This window comes from Scomber scombrus, chromosome 20 (assembly GCF_963691925.1).
Source record: "Scomber scombrus chromosome 20, fScoSco1.1, whole genome shotgun sequence".
Classification (NCBI taxonomy): Eukaryota; Metazoa; Chordata; class Actinopteri; order Scombriformes; family Scombridae; genus Scomber; species Scomber scombrus.
This window is the reverse complement of record NC_084989.1, coordinates 8,272,431-8,295,829: the sequence shown is the minus strand read 5'-3', so window position 1 is coordinate 8,295,829 and position 23,399 is coordinate 8,272,431. Positions and strand designations below refer to the sequence as shown.

At 40.4% G+C, this 23,399-nt stretch overlaps 1 protein-coding gene across 1 annotated transcript in view; it reads right to left on the bottom strand.

Moving 5' to 3' along the window:
- Nucleotides 1-23,399, bottom strand: part of ntng1a (netrin g1a) — a 92,456-nt gene that overhangs the window by 21,046 nt on the left and 48,011 nt on the right. The window contains exon 3 of the mRNA XM_062441711.1: nt 10,372-10,544. Coding sequence (XP_062297695.1) covers nt 10,372-10,544 — 173 coding nt within the window. The remainder of the gene's footprint in view (nt 1-10,371; nt 10,545-23,399) is intronic.

Here is a 23,399-nt window from a genome sequence, read left to right as displayed (position 1 = left end):
TTGTACTTAAAAAAATAAAAATAAAGCTGTTACCCAAATGTCTACTCTTTTGACTTTTCAATTTGTCAAGTTCAAGGCCAAATCCCTGTTCTTCCAGGTCATGATCTGCTGCGCCGATGGCCTGTCAGTGCAATTATTCGCCGCTTTATGAACAACCTGTGGGGTTCGAGCAGATGTCCGGGATCCCATGTCGGGTCATTCGATTAATTTTCAATCACCGTCTTTTCCAATCCCCTTCACCAGCCCGGCCCCGCCATTATGGGGCACGGTTACAATCTAATTTTGTCCTATCGCACAGGAAGAGCATTAGGAGCTGCTTATGTTGACAATGTGCTCCATTGATTTTATTGCGCCGGGATCATGGTTGCGTGTCGCTGGGCGCTTGAACGTGATCTCTGAGGGGTGTGTGCGATTCACCGAACATGATCTGTGTGCATGTGGGGGTCAGCACATGCGACAGGCTACACACACACACACACTCACACACCCACACACACACATGCAGGCATTAAAATACAGTAGAGAGCCTGAGTCTTGTGGGGCATCAACTGATTTACAATAAATCTCACTTTACAGAAGAGCTATGTGGTTGTGCTCAGTTATGCTGTCATCCATCTAAGAACATCACTGTAACCTTACTAATGGATGATCAGAAACCCATAATAAACATGTTCTCCCATGGATCTATGGGCTTTAAATCTTCAACATGCATCCTATTCCCTTGCTGAACAATCCAATCTGTCATTTATTCACCCTGCACAAGTACAGAGAGAAAGGACATCTTGGTCAAATTTGGTTCCTAGATGCTTCTGTCATCTGTTGGTGTGGAAGTCAGATTACATTGGTTTGTTTGTGTGTGTGATAGTGGATGTCATTACATTGTTTCTGTCAGTATCCATCCAGTTTTGACCTTCGATGTGTGTCACCCGTTTTGCCTTGGCGCTACCTGGACTACTCTGGAAAGGGTCTTATCTGCTGAATTTCCACCGCAGGCAAAGTTGGTAATTACTTTTCCTGGCTGCCATCATTTTTATAGCAATCCATCATCATCTGGAGCTCTTTGGCTATACAGAGCCCAGTGATGGTGACAGGCATTGCTAACTGGTTAGCAGCGGAAAGGCTGCCAAAACACAAGCGCACGGCATGCGACTTGATTGAATTCCTCAGGAGCAAAATTTCGGCTTTCCTCGCCGGAGTACCAGGCACGCTCGCTCAAACTCAATGTGTAGATGTGAATTGAAGGTGGCAAGTCTTAAAGTGCCCAGGAGCCAAGTTGGAAGAAGCACAGTTTAAGATTTCAGGGACTGAATGCGGTGTAGATCGGTGGTGGCGGCAATGGGGAAGGCGAGGAGAAGAAAAAAAAAAAAATCTGGAGATGGAAGAAACAAATATTTGAAAGAAAGATTACCGTCACAGCTGCACCGAGCTGAGATGTGGAAAAGACAGAGTAAACAAACTCGGTCTCTGGGGTGGTTTGGGGGTGTTGAGGGGGAGAGAGAGATAGAAACGCAAGCATGAAACAAAACCCAGAGATGGAGCGAGAACAGGCGGAGGCAGCGAAGAAGAAGGGGAAGAAGAAAAAAAAATTGGTGGGGAAGTAGGGCAGGAGGAGCAACTGAATGAAGAGGATGCAAAACAACAGGCGATGAGTTTTACAGAGGGAAAAAAAATGAAAGAGGATGGGGGTAAAATGGAAATTCAAATAGAAGTGGAAAAAGGAATATAAACACAAATGAGTGGGTGTTATGTGTGAGAGAGGGTGGAAGTGAAGCTGTGTGTGCACGGGCGAACGTGTTTATGTGTGTACATGCATGAAAACATGGCACTAATTGAGTGCGCAGAAGAGGTGTGAGCCTGGATAAAGCTCACATTTTCTCACAAGGCTCACTGTGTTTAGAATTAAAGAGGAATGACACTCAAATTTAATACTAATTCATCAAATGATGATGAGGCAAAAAAACCCAAAACTTTTTTTTAGAATGTGTAATGTTGAATGTGTAATATGATTACATTAGTTCTGTAGTAGTCCAGTAAAGCAGTATGTAAAGTAATGTGACTACACCCATGCGTGAATTAGTAATTGTACCCATAACCCCTCGTAATGCCTGTAATAAATATTTTTAAAACAACAGATTTTTCAAGGCAGCTCCCCATATGTTTATAAAAGTCATAAATATTCCAGTCAAATCTGAATCTATTTCAATAACATAATGCATGGAGCAGGTCTCAGAGACCCATATACATAATGGTTGTTTTTGTTCACTCACAATACAATGAGATTTATTCTACAGTGGCATTATCAGTTCCTGTGGGATTTGGTCTCGCCATTGTAATACGTATAGAGACCGACTTCCTCTGTGCAAGGGAGAAGATTAATCAGAAAAATCTGAATGTGCGTGTGTGTGTGTGTCTGTGCAAATGAGTGTGTTTGTGATGGTGGTCACATTTCCACCATCAGTTCCTCCCAGTTGGACTACAGCACTGATAATAAGGCTGTAGCATCTGGTAACTCAGAATTAATGTGCGCTAATTAGACAACAACAGCAGAAAAATGCAATTTGTAAGTCATATAAAATGATGTTTGTAATATGTATTGTGACTGGCACCTCCTGATGTGACAGTGCTTCTTTTTATGCTCGACAGGGATTCAGGAGATGTAAGGTTTTTTTTTTTATTGGGACGGTGGAGGGTTGACGTGGATCTTCTTTCCAGGCAGGGGGGGATGAATCATTACAGTGAAATCCACTGCATGTCCATGGCTATCACTGCTTTGATCAAAGGAAATGCATAAACTCTGTCTTTAGCTAAATCTGAATAAGTGTCTCCTAATCCAGCCCTGAAAAGGAAATCTACTCATTTCATCAAAGCTGCAGACAAATGAAGACTTAATTTCTTAAACGTTACATATCAGTGGGAGAAAATAACATTTTTTAATAGAGAAGGGGGAACCTGTTTTATTACTAAGAGTTGTTCATTTGTTAGTTCATAATTCGAGTCAAAACTCCACAAACAACATAAAAACCCCTCCTCTGCTAAACCCTCAACAAATCAAAGGTTATGTACATCATGTCCAACTGTGAGACCATCATAAAACTGTAATGACAGCAGGTGATTGGAAGGATGTCTTCCTATTGTTGCCGTAACAGCCATCATCCAGCTCAACACTCGAACATTTACAAGGCTGTCACCGTTTAGCAAGGCCACCACACGTCCCTTATATAACTTCCCCACCTATGTCACTGTGTAGAGGCTGGTCACAACCCTCAACAGCTTCTTTCTTTCCTTTGCAGCAACTGCATCTGGGTTCGTGTTTCAATGGAATTTGCACATGTAAAAATATATGCTGGGTGAAGTCAGAATGCATCTTTAATTGGATTAATTACTATGAATTTAGTAATCTGCGGTAATGACTTTGTGTGCAGATAATGTGCATAACATGGGAAATTCATGTTTTCATTATTTAGTTTATACTCTGCAAAATAGAAAGGAGCAATTTAGATTATAGTTTGTAGTAAGTCAAAATCTTGTCAATCAGCTTTAAAGGTGCAGTGTGTAGAATTTGAAAGCCATGAAAGATTAGGACTGCTCTGATTGCTCTCTCTCTCTCTCTCTCTCTCTCTCTCTCTCTCTTTCTCACACACACACACACACACACACACACACACACACACACACACACACACACACACACACACACACACACACACACACACACACACACACACACACACACACACACACACACACACACAATTAAAATTAAATTCTGGGTATGAATATAATTATGATTATTACAGGTGCCGGTGATATGAACATGCCATTTGTTTAATCCAGATAAGAGATAAATACAAACACTGCACAATATCTGCACTTGTTAATCAGATGCTATTACTTACACATAGAAGTGCTGCCAGTGCTGTTGTTGACATTGCACTGTTCTATCATCTTAGTTTATACAATCTCTGATTGCACATCAACACAGCATTGTTTTCCTACTGCTTCAGCTATAAGCCTTGATATCCTCAAATCATAACCTTCATTGGCTTATCACAACAATCATAATTATTTGTGCTATTCTTATTTAATCTAAACAATAATGTGTAGCTCATGTGTCATAGAAATAGGCCTGCATATTTCAATGAGTGATGTCATTTCTGCCTATTGTATTTAATAATTTGTCAGACGGCCATATAGGGGAAATATCTCTAATGACAATATAATCATGACATTTGAGACAATCTGCATAATTGATTAGCATGGGTTGGTGTGCCCTGTGATTCTGCTTTGACCTTCAGGCCCAAAAATGCTGAAAATCACTATAACAGGCTACAGTGTCACATATAGCATAACAAAGAGGTTATATATCTATGACCACAGATAATGCATGGCTTTAGTTAAAGGTCAGAGCATTATTTATATAATAAAACTCAGGATCCTGAAGAAAAATTTACTCAAATTTATACTAATATTAGTGTAATTATGCTTGATACTTATCTATTCACTTCATGCTAGTCTCCTCAAGTAAACACAAGCCTGTAAATTGTTATTATGTTAGTATACCATGGCAGTGATTGCTTAATACCTTAAAGTTTGTTATGCAGATCAAAGTGAATGACTTTAACAGCTTTAAATATGGTCAGAACCTGCTTTTATTCTTTATCCAGAAACGCCCAGGATAACTATCTTATTATATCAGTATATGCTATAATATATGGCATAGTATTCAATTCATATGATTCATTTTGAGTTAATTTATTGGAACACAGAACCCAGGGTTTGCATATTGCATTTTTATTTGCTGGTTTGTTAGTAGACTGCTGCATTTGACAACTTAATAGACTTTTGTGCTCAGAGAAAGGTTATGTGTATACATGTAGCCTATTCCTATTAATTTATGCATATTAAAACAATCTGCACACTTAGAACTGCCTGTGAATTGCTGATGCCCCAACACTTCCATCCATTAAAGGAATAGTTTGTCATTTTAGGAAATACTCTTATAGGATTTCTTGGTGAGGGTTAGAGATGTACCACTCATGTGCTTAGCTTAAGCATAAAGACGGCAGCAATGGCTTCCTGTAGTCTCAACTGGTTGCCTGGCAACCTCTGTAAAGACAAGATTCCATTAAGTTACTTCAACCTCCGAAGAACTAGGCCAGTAAATAACACCCTGTAGAACCTCAACCTGTCGTTTTCACACTTGGTTTTTTGTGTTTTTAAAGCAGATATGTGTTAATCAGCTTTAAAGGTGCTAGTAGGCTTTTTTTTAACCTTTGGACACATGCCTTTTCTCCCTGCTTCCAATCTATATGCTAAACTATCTGTCTCCTGGCTACGTCTTAATGTTTAGTGAGCAGACATGAGAGTAGTATTGATATAACCCTCTGCAAGAGAACAAATAAGTATATTTATCAAAAACTATCCAAAAGCTGTTTAAAAATTCCATACTTTAGTAGGTCACAGACATTTAGGTCCCCAAAAGTCCCATTTGTCTGTTTGCAGGATATCGGAAAATAAAAATTCTGGACAGCTTTGGATGAAACTAGTGTGAGATCATGAACTGAAGAGGAGCTTATTTTTGGTGTGGGTAGCTCAAAATTATGAGTTTGCACTATCAATGTTAAGTTTTTTAGGGATTAAGGATTTTTTGCCACTAATATAAAATTCAAGATACATTTGTACTATTTGAAATCAACTTTTCAGAGGCCACCCAGTGCCACCCCCCTCCACCACTGACCTCTATCTTTCTCAGCATCCTCAGCCCGACAGTGAAATGAACTGCCATAGTTAATTCTCAAACTGATCCCTCTCCTTCTGTCTCCACAGAGGGAGGAAGCAAGAATGAGTAAGGCTGAGAGAGACGGAGAAGGGCGGGGGGGGGGGGGGGGGGGGGGGGGGGGGGGGGGGGGGGGGGGGGGTGTTGAGAGACAGAGATGGAGAGAGGGAAAGCGAGAGAGACAGAGCCACCCCAGAAGGTTGAGTTAGCTGTGACAGAGAGTGATGCCCACTTCCCCTCCTATCTCCGCCATCCTTTTCTTTCTTCATCACTTTTTAAATCCTGCTCTTCTTCTTTGCTCCCAAATGCAGCGCTGTTGTAAAACGACATATCATCCCCCCCTTCCATTCCACCCCTTTAACTCCACCACACCCCCTCCGGATGATGATTCATCGATCTCCTTATCGCATCAGACGACTTGATGGGCATAGTAAAAAGAAATTAAATCTTAATTAAATTTTCATCTTTGACAAATTTGTCTCCACAGAGCTGCCATATGCTCACTGGGTTCGGGGGAAAACATTGAGAGGGAAGGAGACTTTTGGAATTGGTGTCGAATGGGCTAGAAAATTACAGAACAGCACAAGGTGCATTTTTCTGTCAGCCTTGTGTATTTTTTTTCTATTCAGAAGGGATAGCCTTGCATTCTTATGGATTTTTCACAGTCTTATTACATTATAGATTTTTTCCCCTCCAAGACAAAGTATAATAATGCACTTTATACTAAGACTGTTTTTCATCACTTGCAGGGCAAAGGGAGTGTGTGTGTCCTTGTGTAGTGCTTATGAACATGTGTGATGTGTGTGTGTGTGTGTGTGTGTGTGTGTGTGTGTGTGTGTGTGTGTGTGTGTGTGTGTGTGTGTGTGTGTGTGTGTGTGTGTGTGTGTGTGTGGGTGTGAATAAGGAGGTCTGGATGAGCACCTGAGTGTATATGAGTGTGTGTGTTTGTCACCTTTTTTAATAATGTGCTGTCAATCTAAGCTCTGGGAATGGCCATTTCACTAACCCACTCTAAGTCTCATAACGCCGATCCTCTGAGGGGGACAATAAGTCATCAGCCGGTTACCAACAGTCCCCGAGCACCGTCGAGAAAGGCAGAAATCACAGTGGACGCAATAAGGAGAGCATTGAGCAGGATGAAACTTGGGCTTTGAAATGAATGCCGGCGCACTTGGACTTATAGCGCTGCTGCTCATCACTCTGCTGTTTTAGCTGATGTATGGGAGGCAAACCCGTCGCCATGGATCCTGTGTTCATGTGATATTGTAAAGAATGTTGCGTTTACTCAGAGATCCATCCGTTCATCCATTCATTCTGTCACTGGCAGTTGGACAATCTGCCGCCTAGTGGCCAATATAAGGAACATGCCAACTCTACACATGATACATTGAACCTGGAGCACTTAGTCAGCTCCTCACTACAGTGCTGCTAAACTACTGTATGTGGGGAGCTCTGTATGACCCTTGTTTTGTTTGGACCCCAGAAAGAGCAACTTTTGCTGTTTCTAGTGGGAATTCAAATGATTAATAAACAGCAAGAACTCAGGCATGTGTTGTGAAGGGGACGCTACATCCCAAAATTTCATGGCTTTTTATAAACTTTGAATGCCTCCCTCTTGTCAAGGCATGTAATTGTGTACCTGCAAAGCCCAGTATCATAAATAATGTCTTGCTGGTCTTTACAAGCCCAAGTGAATGAGCTCTATCAGCATGGAAGAAAAGACACTCACATGGTGTGAGTCCACTACAAGACATCAGACATAAAGGAGTTGGCCAATTTTCCTCAGTTCAAGCAGGAGTAAATAATTGCTTCTCTACTACATTAGTATTGCAACTGCAGTTTGAGAACATTATTTATTAACTGTAATAAACTGTGTACCCTACATCCACAGGCACTTTAAGACAATAATTATACCAGATCATTCAGTCCACTGCTACTTAGAATTGATGGATCGTACATGATGTCATGACAACTGGCCGCTGTAAGAGCACATTAATGGATCGAGTAGGTTTATTATAGACTACTGTGTTCCTGATCATGACAGATGGGAACCTGCTGTGGTGTTACATGTAATATCATTATTGTACATGTCTTCTTTTACTGAAAAGACCATGGGTTCAGAAAAAATCATCTAATCCTCCCAAATAATTGTAAATGAAACTGTTTCACATTGTTTATGGTCGAAATATGAACTTAAAAGCAGCACAAAAAATATGGTAACATGTTTAAGACCATGCTGTCCAGGGTAAAATTAGTAGTTTGCTTTAGTAAACAACATGAAAAAACTTCCCTCAGTGTTGCACCTTATGCAGCAGCTGGCATTAAAGTCCACCTCCACTTAAAAATGTGTTTTTCTTCTTTTTCCTTCTGTTAGATGTTTGATCTGTGCTGTGCAGAATGATATATTTGCAGTTTGACACTACAAGGATGTTTCCACATTCATCTGCAGAAAGTGAAAAGTTTCTCTGTGCTCAATGAAAAACTGATTTCAACACTAGAACCACCACGGATAAATATTTGTATGCTACCTGTTTCTTGTTGTTTTAATATTATTAATGTTATATATGTTAAAATAGTGAAGATGAATCCAAACTATAAACACAAGCATGTATACCTATAACCAACACCAGGTCAAATTTAACCAAATATGAAATGCATTTATTTTCCCGTGGTTCAGGTTTAAATATTCTGTTAGAGAGTGCGATCATACAACTACGTCAAGTCATAATTCAATTATAAACACAGCAGATGACCTTTAAAAAAGCCTTCAGCAAGTGCCTGAAGTGAAGTAAAGCTGTGTGTGTAAAATGCACAGTCAAGGCTGCTCAAAGTGTGTTTGAGAAACTCATATAATCAGAAGTGATTAAAATAAAGATTAAATAAAAATAATTTTGCCAACTCACAAATGTTCACTGTGTTCATAACTTATTTTTAGTTATTTGTTGTTGTTGCTTATTGTTTAAAGGCTCTTCATCCTAATTTGCCTGTTGCTTTACTCTGTTTTTGTGAATCGAACACTATAAGAGAAATATATAGACTATTTATGTTATGATGTGATGTAATTGTTTTTTCAAAGGTTTAATGGTTATTTCAAGTTCATCATTGATGTTAACTTATTTATACATTGTTAAAATGCCTAATTTAATCACTGATTGGGTGAACTTGTGTGCTTGGCATTCCTTTATGAGGACAATGCCTTAATACAATGACAATGAAATGCACTAGCTGTTTGTGGTTTTAGGAATATAGTGACCCCTGGTGGTTCTGGTGTTCAGGAGCGGGCCTTTGAGCGTGATTTGTGACATCACAACTAGTTTGGAGCCGATCCTGGTCCAATATTCAACTTACACAAATGTGATGTGGAAACATGAAGCTTCCAGTGCACAAACACTCAGAATGGACTTTACAGTGATGCAGGAGACATTGTGTGATCAGTTCAACTTTTGAAATGAATAGTATTTATGGTTTCTGGAGGGTGAAGGAGTAAGTGTCATTTTAAGGATTTTAACTAGGTAATCAAACTTTTTGTGCATCCATATCAGATGCAAACTGTTATACAAAGTAAAGTCTTTTAATAACATCTTAAAGCACCTCAGGAAGGGATCTTTAAAAAATACATGGTAGTGCAATGCATTTGCAATACACTATCCATTACAGCTCTCACTTACTGCTGTTGAGCCACACGTTTCATCAAAGCAGAGCTTGTCTCATGAGGTCTACAAGTCACTTGCCTTGTTGAATACAGTTTAAAAAAAAACCTGAAATTGAAAAGTAAAGTGAACTTTAACCACGATGCTGCACACTCTCTTTGTTAACATACAGAGGAGAGAGAGAGAGAGAGTCTTTTCAGTCAAAGCACTGCCTTCATGATGTGGGTGTTTTGTAAAGGGTGAGGAGATGGTAACGAAGACTGAAGTCACACCCGGGGCACCTGCTCTTGCTGCTACAGCTGCTGCAGCTGCTGCTGGACAGACTTTTCTTACACTTGTGTTGTCACGCAGGTCGGTTTGTTATATTTGGTAACTGTGATGTTGCGTGTGAAGTTTCATGACCAATGACTTCCCAAAACGGTGCTTAGTTTGCTAATGTTTGCCCTATTTTGGCTGCTGTTGAGAATTCATTTAAAATGTCTCTTATTGAGCTGAATTGAAACATGAGGCTACAGACCAGGTAAGATGTCCTATTGATGCGATTTTTCACTAGTCCTAGTCTGGGTTTGGACACATTTGTTTACAAAATCAAAAATCACCAAAGTTGGTCTCCTTACTGTCTTTACTCTGCATTTTGTCTCTTTGAAACACTGTTAATTGCTTCACATTGCTTTGAAACCCCACGACTCAATATCTCAGTGTTTTAATGGTGATTGCCAGGACTCTCAAAGATGAGATACTGGATGCTGCTAATTGGGATTCAACTTTTGCCAGCTGTCTGTGTTGATGCTTTTGTTATTCTGCTTGAGTAGAAGTAATTTAGCCCGGCGCTTGTATCCTTGTCTGCAGGACCTATATTGATACCTGCTCTGTCATGTGACTCTTCCTTTTAATTAGTCAACATGTCTGTGGTGTGTGTGTGTGTGTGTGCGTGCGTGTACTCACAGATATTAGCCGTGCCCTTGGGGATAGGAAGGTAGGAGCCAGCACTCCACGCTCGTCCCTGGTAATTCCTCTTACAGCGGCCACAGTCAGGCCCGGTGGTGTTGTGTTCACACTCGCAGCTCAACTTGTCTTTGTCATAGAAGCAGCTGTTGGCGTGAAGGTTGCACTTGCACCTGTCAAATAGGGAAGGGGATGTTTGGGGTGGGTAGGGGATCGAAAAAGGACAACCACGTCAACATGAGTGAATTTTCTAGCACTGAATGAAAAACAGACCGATTTAATTCCGTTGGACAATGCAAAGGGCAGTGTGTCCTTCACTAGCGGTGGCATTGGAACATAGAACACCGAGCTTCAAGAGGAACTAGTTCAAAGGAGGCAGGCGATTCTATGAACAAATGTGGCATCATTATTTCCTCCCTTTTCTTGCTCTCCTCTCCACTCGGGAAGGTAGCTCAGTTTTAATTGTCCCACTGGAGAATGCATAATTGTAGTAAGGTCACAGTCGACGGGCGAGGAAGGATCAGGAGGGAGAGAGGGACAAAGGGTTGTGAAGGGAGACTGAGGAAAACAAGCCAAGTTAAATTGTGGAACAAGCACTGGGAGAGTGAAGGCAGCCGGGCTTGTAACTCTGCAAGGCGATAAATAGCTCAGAGTTAGCCAGAGGGCGGCGAGGAGCAAAAGCACGGCTGCACTCTCGTTGACAAATTAAAATGAGATGAGATCTCAGAATCATATTTTCAGTTTGGAAAGAGGGACTCCCTTAAGGTGCACTAAATCCTCACACACATCCTGCTCACCAGAACCTTCATTTAACAATAAACTCTGGAAATTCATTTTCTGCTATGGCTAGATGAGTATTTAGGGGGGTATCAGTTAAATTAATTTATGATCCTCATGCAGCATAAAGCACTCTGAAGAATATAGACAACTTCTGGCGTTCATTTCAACAACTCAATTTTTGAAGAACTTTGCAATAGAGAGCAACATCCAGTCAATGGACATATGACTGCTCGGCATTATTTCTACAGATTATGTGACAACATGTCTAAGCAGTAATTACTGATTGTCCAAATCAAATAAATCTGGAATCTGGTTTTATGACGGACTGAGGCATCAGTAGACTACTTTATTGTAGACTTGCTACTTTGTCTATGTAACACAACTGTTAAAAATAGTTCAGGTTCTTTATTCTTTCAATTCTATTTAGTTTGAACATATCCAAAAGTAAAAACAAAGATTATGAGAGAAAAAAAACTAAATAAAGACTAGCAAGATCCCTCAAAGATATAAAATCATACACCTCAATATTACAGTACTGACAAAGAATCTTCACAAATATCAATGTAGTAGGCCAAGCCAACTGCTATCGTAATAAAGGATAGCAAACACCATTAAAAAAAAAAGAAAAGCATCTTCCTGTTGTTTTTGGGTCAGTTTTGACTGAAGAGGACAACAGGTGTAATTTCAAAAATGAGGTATACTTTCATTAAAATGAGGCCTATTGACTATAATTTCCAAAAATATGTGTAAAGCCTGTGGTAAGAAGCTGGAAGTTGGCTAAAAAGGGTCTAACACAGAATTGGGTGATCATTTATACCTTATGTTTCATAAACAGTCAAACCAGACCGAGGACAAAAGTTGCATGGTAGACAGGAAGACAACAAGAGGGTTAAAAAATTTATGATTTTCAAAAGTGCTCAGTAAACAAGCTAGCAGATTAGCTCCCTAGCTGTGGTGCTAGCTTGGTTAACCTTTACGGTCACATGCCCCTCAGCTTGTGAGTCGTAGTCTGTTTAGTCTCCCACCACGATGCAATTCATTTAGTTTCCAGGTCTGTGGTTTAATCTTCAGTTACAGTGAATAAAGATTTGTCTTTATAATTGTGCTAAAGTTATGTTCCTTTACATGCTACTTTGCCCACCCCCTCGCAAGTAACTGGTGTTTTAATACTCGAAAGTTTAGAGAAAAACTGAGCTGGAAGCCCTCACTCCTTGACATCTAATGTTGAAATTCGATCCGACACACTCCCAAAACATCAGTGCGAGGACGCTTGATATTCAAAGATAACCTTATTGTTTCCAAGGCGTACCATGACTCACGATCCAGCGCCAACGCCAACGCTGGCTGCAACTTCAAATAAAGAACTGCAAATCTGACTTCCAACGGGCATGACTCATTGAAGATTAATGGCACATGTGGTTGTGTTTGTTTATTTTAGGGAAAAATACTGAGAGGCAGACAAAATAGCACTATTCAAGCCTGCGTCTTTACTCTGAAAGTGCCCTTTCATTCAGCTGGTTTTAAAAAAAATACTGGGAGCCAGGTGAAAGGCGTCTCTCCGCTTGTTCCTCAGGCAGATAGAAGCAGACGGAGGGAAAGGTGTTGAGGAGGGAGATGACACAGATAGCCCTACAGTTGTGTTCGTTAACATCTTAGTGAGACACTCCAGTGACAGCTGGCCTCTTTCACCCTGCCCACCCTCCCGTACTACAGCTTAGCCTGAACTAAAAAAAAAGATAATAATTTGGAGGAAAGGCACAATCTTAAACCACTCACCGCTTTTTGACCTTGATGCTCAATGTATCTGTTGTTTGCACGAAATTCGGGAGTGGTGTACTGACTTCCAGGTTGGTAAAATACCTGCACTGTCTGCAATATCTAAACTATTAAGCTATCAACATTTTAAATTCAATCTTTTGTCTCTCCTCGCTCTTAGAAATGTGCAAACAATGTGCTTCTAATTTTTAGCAAGTGCACATTGTTGCTTTCACCTGTTTGAATTAGAAACAATACCAGCAGCAGATGGCATCAGCTTGTAGCTATTAACATTCATTCTGTGAATAACCAAATGTAAAGCTTGCTTGCTTGTTTATGTAATAGACTGTTAAGTAAAATAAACTCTATTGGATTCTAAGTGAACTGTGTGTTTTTACAGTTTAACAGTACTCAGAATCTCCCAGTGAAACATTTCATACACATCATATCCAGTTTTTAAGCTTGTCAGTGTAACAGTTTGGAATCAGGAAATATTTAGGTTAAGTAGCTAAAGAAATATAAGGTGTGGAAAAAGTAAGTAGGTTACACTTGTTATTCAAAGTATCAGATAAATGTTGAAATGTGTTATGCTGTCACTCAAACCTGTAGAGTTTCTTCCTTCTCTCAACAAAAGATGATTACAGATCTCTAGAGAATCTTTGAGCAGAAGCTAAGCTATTTTCAGCTTTAGTTACAGATGTTTAAAGCTGAACTTAAATGGATTTAATGACGGACTTGAAAGGATTCAGATTTGATAAGATGTTATTGAACCCAAGTGCTGACCGAAGCCAATATGATACAAGCTGTTTGAGCCTGCTGTGGCGGTCATGAGCAACACCGGATTAGAGCATCAGCGACTGTCTTAGCAATATAAAAAGCGAGACTTACTGAGACTTTATGACAAAGTGGTTCAAGCTGAGTTAAAAATCAAGAAAAGAGCAGCATTCCTATACAGCCCTGTTAAATCTGTTTCCTTTCCTTTTCTGTCCAAAAACACTCACTTGTCAGTGTGTATATGTGTGTGTGGGTAAGGGATGTGGTGGGGACTGACTCCACACAGCGTCCTTTGTGGTTTAACCTTCAGCTTCTTTTAACATGGCCAACATTTTAATCAGCATCCAGAAATGATAGCGCCGTCGGCATAATGATGAAGACCGCCAGTAAGGCCCGAAGGCTCTTATACCCACCAGCGCTGTCGTGCTGCCAATCTGAAGCGGCTTCTGAATGTGGATAAATCATGGGGAGGCTCCCTAACCACCTGCAACAGCTTCAGTGGAGTAAGCGCGTATTTAGCAGCATTTTAACAGCAAAATACCTCCATGGTCCCTCATGTGTACAATGTTGTGTCTTCATGTGCTATTGGGCCTGTTTCACTTTGTACGCTCTGTGGCTTTTTCACCTCCTGACTTCTTTTTTACTCCTATCTTTTTCTTCATTTCTCTCTTCTCCATCCACCTATTAGCCCGTCATTTTAAACTCCGCTCCAATATCTCTTATTAATAAATATTCATGGAGCTAAGGCATCTTTGTTTTTGTGTGGTGCTCTCAAAGTGATATTGCTCAAGGCATTATTGAGTGTGCCAGCCACCGCCTGTGAGCTAAAGGTCCTGATATGTATTCATAAAATTACCCATGAGGCTCAAATTGCTAGACTGGCAAAAAAAAAAGGAGAGAAGAAAAAAAATGACTGGCTGGGGTTTTGATTCCATTCTGTCTGAAGGAATGCAGCAAACATATTCTTATATCTGACAAGAGTTTTAAGTTCTCCTTGAAATGTGGGGGACGAAATATGGTTGGGCGCAAATTTATTATTTTTCTTTATCCTGGTGGAAATGTGAGCGGAGCCCGTTGAGACTTAGCTTACCTGAAGCACTGTGTCTATGACCTCTGCAGTAATGGGATTCTCATTGAGACTGTGGGTGCAGACAACATATTGCGCCTTCCCACTGATGACGCCGACGAAAGCAAACAAAAACAAGGCAACACAAAGCCCGGCATCTTAGGAAAAATGCCATTTTTTCCTTTCCATCGCTTCAGCCGTTATCTATATATTTCCATTCAGCCAAGTTCATTCCCCAACATGGCTCCTTTGTACTCATTGCGGCTTGAAAGCTAAAAGTATCAACCGCTAATTAATAGTAATTATCCACAATCCAAGCCTACAACATCCCCAACGCGCAAAGCTGCTGATCCCAACAAATTCAGCAGACTAAACTCAACATGGTCCTTAAGTGGGTTAACTAAGTGAAGCAATTAAATTTCAATCTAACGCCCAGGTGTTTTCATATGCAAGCCAATTGGGTCAAACGCTTGGTTAATAAACTCCTTTTTTTAGCTCATGTCTGCATTCAGTGTCTGCTGTAAATGAGCGACAACACACCGGGGGTTGCGAGGGGGCGGGCAGTGGGGGGGAGTAGGGGAAGTGACATGGGGCGGGAGGTTCAGAGAACACTCCAGCTTAATTATGTGTGATGAAAATGGAATAAAAACACAGGAGTGGCTTGTAAAAGGCCTTGAGGTGTGTGTGCGCAGGTGATTTGTTGTCGGTGGAAAGGATAATTGCACAACGCGCGCACAGAAGGAAATTTACTGAACAATATATTTGTCCCACCTGATCTCCCCTAACGCGTACGTACACACACACACACACACACACACACACACACACACACACACACACACACACACACACACACACACACACACACACACACACACACACACACACACACACACCTTTTTCGATATACACCGGAATGCTCTTCCCCACTGACATATACTGTAGCTTGCAGCTGGGTATTGGCTGAAAACACATCAGCCTGCCTGCTAACGTGTTACCTGCTAATTGCCTCCTCTAATCCCCCCCCTTATCCCACAACCCCTGCTGGCCTGCAGTGCATTGTGGGAGAAGAAGTGAGATCTCAGCACAACCTCCCGTGGGATGGACCTCGGCTCCCAAAACTCTTCATAATTATATCTTTCTTTCACATCCCTCCTTCTCCTCTCACTAGATGGTAGGTACAGTATGTTGTTAGAGAAAAGTGGAGGATGTGGGAAAAAATCCTGGCAGATCCTATGTACTGCTCCTCTATACGTGACAATTTCTGGCTCAATTTGTTGGCATGTGAAAATAAATACAGAGCCACTGCATATAAAGACATTATAGACCTGTTCTGTTCATACGTACACAGTGTAATCTACCTAAGAAGGCAGATAAGTGGAATAATGTAACATTAATAGCTCAATATGAAGCCTCACACAGACTTTTAGACAGATATACTCTTGAGTATCTAGCAAAAATCTCCATCAATTTGGATGTTCCACATTGTGGTCTAGTGAGGCAGAAAAACTCACTTGAAGTCACGGCAAAAGTGAGACAAATACTAAGAACAGCCATGCTTTGCAGATGCGCTCTCTAATTTAGATTTTTAAACAGGTGCGCGGTCAGTCCTCCTCACTGTCAGTCCTGTTTTATTTATTTCAACAGCTGCCAAGCAAGCAGAGACATACAGAAGGAAAAAAGATGTTGGAGGAAGTTATTTGAGGCCAGACAGAGCAGCGTTGGCAAACAACAGCTTTTATTACAGTTTGTAAAGACGTGACGTACACGGACAAATGATTTACCGCGGAGCAGCTCAGTCTCAAAACGAGGCTACAGCCGTAACTGCTTAACTGTACTGCACTGTACTGGCTGTGCTTGTACTTACAACAGTGCATTTACTCTGCAGGAAATGAGATATGCTTAAGTGGCCAATTAAGACTTGGAGAGGCACACACAACAGTGATCCAGCTACTATGGCGGCATGCTTAAAAAAAACCCAACTGCATCACTTCAGATTATTTTAATGATTGTTTTGGCGAGCACATGAGTGATTCTTGTTTCCTGTTTTTTTTAAAGCTCCTCTTAAAATAAGTCATTATAAATCTAAAAAAAGAATCTTGCAAAAACTAACATGGTATGACAGTAAATATTCATCTTAGTCTCATTACTGTATAAGCAGCCACACAAGGCCAAGATAACATTTTAGAGTATTTTTTTTAAACACTGCAAACTCAGCTCATCTCCAGTTCCCCACTTTGAGGTGAATGTACCGCCTGCCTGCATCAATCCATCCAAGTCATCCATCTATTGAATCCTCAGCATTACTAATGTATGCAGTTGGACATGCTATCCAAGCAGGAGTCAATGAAGAGGTCTTTACTGCCTGTGACATGCCAAGCTAGTTCAATAGAATCGACATGCTGGGCCTCACTGATACTGCTCTCTGCTAAAGACTATTGGCTGCGGACCCGCTGACAGACAATTCACTGCAGAGGAGTGAGCCAGGCTCAGTCGCCGGGACGACAGTTCCATACAAAGTCGAGGCCAGGTGGAGAAGTGACATGAAGCGATCTTGTCATTTCATAAGCGACGTTGCTGATTGGAGCCCTTTGAAGGAAGTAACTCCCCAAAGATTGCTGCACATCGATCAGTTTGGGTCAGGAGCTTGTTCGCAGATTGTGAGAGGTTAGGCTGCGTTTGACCTCTCTCTCTGTGTGTGTGTTTGTGTTATAGAGTGTGTGTGTCTGCGTGCGTCTGTATAGACAAAAACAGAGGGCATGTTCACTGCTGAAGCATAAAACATCTATCTCATCCACAGCCTCACATCTTCTGATTTATAATCTGATATTTTTGTACAAAGTACACATTTTGACTCAGTCTCATGGATTGATTTATCCATTTTAAATCACTTGCAGCACACGGGAGAGTGTGTCTTATGTTTCAGATTTGTACAGAGAAACAGCAGCTTTAGAACTGGTGTCACAATTTGAGTCAAAAGTGATTTAAAGGAAGAGCAGCGCAAAAACATTCTACCCTACCCTAACACAACTATGATTGATTAGCAGGAAATATGGAAAATAATAAAAAACACTACTTCTTAATTGTCTTTTTCTACTGCTATTATCCAGCACCCTCGTCAAACAATCTGCTGTTACCCCTTGCTAATGTCACCAGCCATTAAACTCTGGCAACCTTCTCCCTTGTTACCTAACACCGATATCTGGAGCAGACATTTCCCATGACTACGCCCACCAGAGGCCATCATCTAAAACCAGGGCAGGACCCAAAGAGCAGGTGTAATTACAGAAAATGTTGGCAGTTTTCCAAAAAGCAGATGGGGTTAATTCTTAGCCCTCTTAGTTCTCTTAGCATCTCTTTTCCGTCTTAAACCCAGGGCGTGGGTCAGCGATAACGGTGTTGAAAACAAGAGACCCTGATAGACTAAGGGGGCAGCGTTTCTGCTAAATTAAATGAGAGGCTGGAATCCTGGTGATCAATGAGATGTAAAGAATTTCTTTAAGGAAGGTGTACCGATGTGTGTGTGTGTGTGTGTGTGTGTGTGTGTGTGAGGAGGGGGAGAGAGAGTGACAGAGAGATCAAGATTTAAAGAGAGCACAGAGAGATTGTGAAGAAGAACTTGGTTTGTGTGTGTTTACATCAGACCACATTTGTCTATATTTAATATGGAGCCACAACAAACTTTTGAGCTTTGTCCAAAAGACAAAAATACAAAACTGCTTATTTTTTTGGAAGGCGTTCCTGTGCAAGAATACGGCAAGACAATATTAAAACAGATTTTTCATTGCAGATTGACTGCTGCAGCACAGGAGGAAAATGTGCAGCAATTTAACATTTGGAAAAAGCAGGTGTAAAACTGGTGGCATGGTTACTTAAGCACAGAAAAAAAGAAATAGAACCAGTGAAAAGGAAAGATTCAGAAATAAAACAGAGAAAAGAAGAGAAAAAAGAAAGATTAGACAAACTAGGCGCTCTTATGAACAGTTTAGTACCAGCTACATTACAATGAAAACTCTGTCAGTGACAGGAACCAAAAATATTGCAGCAGGTTAGAGGATGTGTACTCAGTGCACTTTACGGGAGCTGTCCGTTCAGCACCACACAGCTCAACACAAGCCAAATGACCAGCAATGCATTTAGAGCAGGATTTTTCATTTCACTGCGGTTTTTCACTGACAACGGTATTGTAAGGCTTCAACTAATGATTATTTTAATTATCAGTTAATTTGCTGACTATTTTCTCTATTAATTAATTAATTAATTGATCTATAAAATTTCAGAAAATAGTGAAAAATGCCTATTACAATATCTGAAGCTGTATCCTACCTATCTCAAGTCTTGAGATGATGCCATAAATTGCTTGTTATGTCCGACAATATATTAAAAAGTATATTAAAAAAGAAAGGCAGCAAATCAACACTATTGAGCAGATAATTTGATTTTTCTTTAATAGCAAAAAAAGGTTAAAAATCAAAGAAATCATTTTTTTGTAATTCAAGGAATGACATAATTCCTGTTTAATTACATAATATATAATATAAAAAAATATGTATTTATTCGTTTTTAAACCAATATTTCTATTTTCAGAATGAGCAGCCTTCTTCACAAAAACACCTCTGTCCAAATATGCACAGGACACATCTTTAACAGAGGACAAGGTCTCATTTAGCAAAGACCTGCAAAACTTTTATAGTATACAAAACTACGCAGCCCTGGTGGTTATTTGTGGTCAGCACAGTAAATCAGCTGTACTGAAGTTTAGCCAGACCCTACCATCACAATCACCATCATCTCATCATCATCCCACATCACCAGTGAGTCATCGTGCTCCAGTAAGTTACATTACCTTGCTGAAGGAGAAAAGGTCTGGAAAATTCAATACGGCACTTTTTCTTTGTTTGATTGTTATTCTTCTCCTCTTTTGTCAGTTGCAGCTCTATTGTATGCTCCTGTTCTGCTTGAAGGCTAAAGCACCGTCGGGTGGCCATACATAATGAGTGTCTGCATTCATTGGCCTCCGCAAAAGATAACTTGCTCAGAATCGCTTTTCATGACTCAATGAACCCATTATCAAGCAGTTTTTATTCATCACTCCCTGTCGTCTTCAGATCAGAATCAAATATCTCGCTTGGGGAGGTTCAGGATCTTACCACGTTTGTGCTGTCACTTTGCGCCCGTGTGTGTGTGTATTTGTGTGCACACAAAGTGAAGTTGACAAACCGAAACAGTATGATGACGCTGTCAACACTTCTCCCTCTGTCAGAAATGCTGTATCTGCTCCAGCTTGTGAAGGAAAATACTGCCATATGGTGTTTTCTTCACTCAAAAGGCTCTCTTCTCATATCGCCAATGCTGATATGGCTATCTCTGTCTGACTAATGGGTGTCAGGAATTGGTGCACTTAGTAAAAATACTATTGATTATTATTATGCACGACTCAAATATGAAATTATTTGTCCAGCTACATAACTCATTCTAAAGTTTGTAAATTAATAGGGAAATAGTCGTCCTTGTTGGCCACACAAGAGATGTCTATTAGAATCATGATTGTTATTAATGGATTATGATTAATTATGATGATGATATTAATGACAGATTCTCACAGAGAATGGAGTTCGATGTGCTGAGGTGAGAAGCTGGTGTCTGGATCTTGTAATGATGAGTAAGTTGTCCGGCTTGGATTTGAAAAGTTCCGATTGGAGGAGTACTCTTGGTGTAGCCTCTCTCCTAGTTTTTAATGTTAACCCATGAAACAAACTATTGAGGTTTTACCTCCTATTGTTCCATATAACATCTTCAGAAGAGCAAAAAGCAAGCATTCAACTGACATGGCAAAAAGAGTTTTCCTATCCTGATCCTTGCTGTTTGCAGGATGTGGTCTGGTGAGTGAGAAGTTTGGAAAACTTACTGATGTCTTCTTGGTCAGTATTCCTGGGGGGGTTGAGGAAAGAGCTGGTGTTGTTTGAGGGTTTGTACTGTCTGCATTCGAAGGGATGAGGAGACTTTCCCCTAGATGGGAGAATAGGTGACTCTTTTTGTTTTGTTTCTTTTTGCAGATACTTTCTGCTGATACTTACTGCTTGACTTAGTCTTGAGGAAAATGTCCGGCACCAGCAACTCACTGACTTTGTTTAACATTTGGTGATAGACAGATAAATGACACTATGAATGCCGCAAGAGTGAACGAAATAGTAAAGTAGTCGACCTGAAAACCAGAACACTGAGCTGAACGATGCTGCAAAGATCCGTAGAGCTGAGAGGAACTGCGGAGTTAGGTGATAATTCTCTTTTGAACTTGATGTTTTGTTACCACAGTTAATTATATAAGTGAATATTGTTGCAGTGTTTTTTTCAACAGACATACTGAACCTGAAACTGTTGATGTTCACACTTAGTTGAGTCTGCTAAGACTTTGTGTGAAGGTTGTAATTTAACCACTATCAGTTGGAGTTGACAAATGTGTATTTCGACTTTGCTTGCTGACTAGTTTCCACACACTCTGAATCACAGTTGTTGTTGTATATGGCTACATATTTTTCTGTTTTTTTTTTCTCAATTTTACACATTCCCCCTGTAAATTGTTCATACACCATGGTACAAAAACACATCACAAGTAAATCAGATTTCATAAATTGGTGTAGAAGTGCTATACTGACTTTTCAAATCTGAATCTTCAACTAAGTCCACATGCTTACAGTAAAACAGCACTGTTTAGACTGCGAGTAGAGCATGTTATGTTTCTCCAGATGTAATTCACTATGCAAGAATTACCACCATCTCCCCCATTCTCTACTAGTTACCGAATCATCAGTGTGGTGGAGGGGGCTGCAAGTGAAGGAGAGGTCAATGAGGGGATTAGTCATGAAACCCTGACAGGAGGGCCCATTATGAAGACGGCTGCAGTCGACAAAGACAGGGGGAAGACACGTTGAAAAAAGGCCTCTCCATTAATGAAATGGGTCACGACATGAATGTTGAATGTGCTCTGTCGACAGCAAGAAAGAGAAAAATGCCTCTGATATGGCTGCTTTCTGTGCCCATGACCCTCTTTCTTGCACAAAAGAGGAAATTGGCCACCCTAACTTAGCAGATAAAGAAGGCTTTATGAGGACTTCAGATTGGGAAATGGCTCATCGCAGCCGTCAGATCGTCATGATTTCAACGTAACTTCATCATAAACAGTATCATTTAGCTTGTATGGTGGCATTAATGTATGGATCATGACAGGAATGAAAGATGCTGGCTGGGTGATTTGTGTAATCTGTGTGTGTGTGTGTGTGTGTGTGTGTGTGTGTGTGTGTGTGTGTGTGTGTGTGTGTGTGTGTGTGTGTGTGTGTGTGTGTGTGTGTGTGTGTGTGTGTGTGTGTGAATTTGAGATTTAATTAATGCTGATCTAGAATTGGATTTATGGAAGAAAATGTGACACATAGATATTGTCTGTTTTCAGCACGCACAAAGACGCACACACACACACACACACACACACACACACACACACACACACACACACACACACACACACACACACACACACACCATAGTTGTGGACATACTGCATATGTTTCCACCACACCCTACACATAGCAGTGAAGTGTGAGCTGTCTCATCATGCTGGGCACATCAGCAGTGCAGACTTCCAGTCCAAGTCATAAATTCAATTTGTTGTGTGTGCTGGCTACTAATAATGGTTAACCCATAGGGAAATAAATCAATATACAAAGTATAAGATCTGCATTATCAGCAATGCAGCATTCTATAAGACATGCAATATTGGATGAGGTTGAGGTGAAAACTCCAGCTTCTGAAGTGAAAAATAAATGTTGCTTCATCCCTAAGAAAGGGGAAAAAAAGGGAAACAGGAAAGGGATTTGTTGAGGCGTCACACCTCCTGTCCTCTGCTGATAAAATCTTCATGTCACTTGTAGCTTTGGTCCTCATATCTCTGGACTCGGTCGATACCTCTGGCCTGTGATAAATAGTGAGGGATTGGCTCGTACAGCTTCTGTGGGTTCAATGTCAGTCACTGGGCGGCTTATCACTTGATTTTACTTGTAAATGAAGCTTTCAGTGTACATGAGTTTAGCTCACAACTTAGCTCTTCTCTGCCATAAACACTGTTCCCAGGGTTTGTGTTTTTCTTGTCTGTCATCACTAAAAAATACTGATCATGGATGTTTTCTTTATGAAAAAGACACCACAGATGATTATAAAAGAAAAAAAGAAGCATTTTTATTTTTAACATATGACCTGATGACTTTAATTGATTCATTTTTGGTTATTACTATAATTAAAGGTGGTCAAGGGAGTTTCTCACCACTACTAGTGCTGTGGAGCACCGTATTCATTGAGATGCATAGATTGCATTTTCACCCCAGCAACCTGCTTCTAAAATCACCAGTAATTCTGACGCTATCTATCTCAAAAGCAAAGACTGTCACCTTCACCCGGGTGCCTTTCCTCACACAAACTACGCCTACAGGTTTCTATAGATAATACTGCTTCTGCTGCAAACTTCATTCAGGCAGGAAAACAACACGGAGCAAACACTCTGCTGTTTGTGTAGTGAATATTAAAAAAAAAGAAAAAAAAAAAAAGAAAAGAAAGAAAGGCACATCATGGGACTTATGAAAGTACAGTACAATAGGTTTAAGCT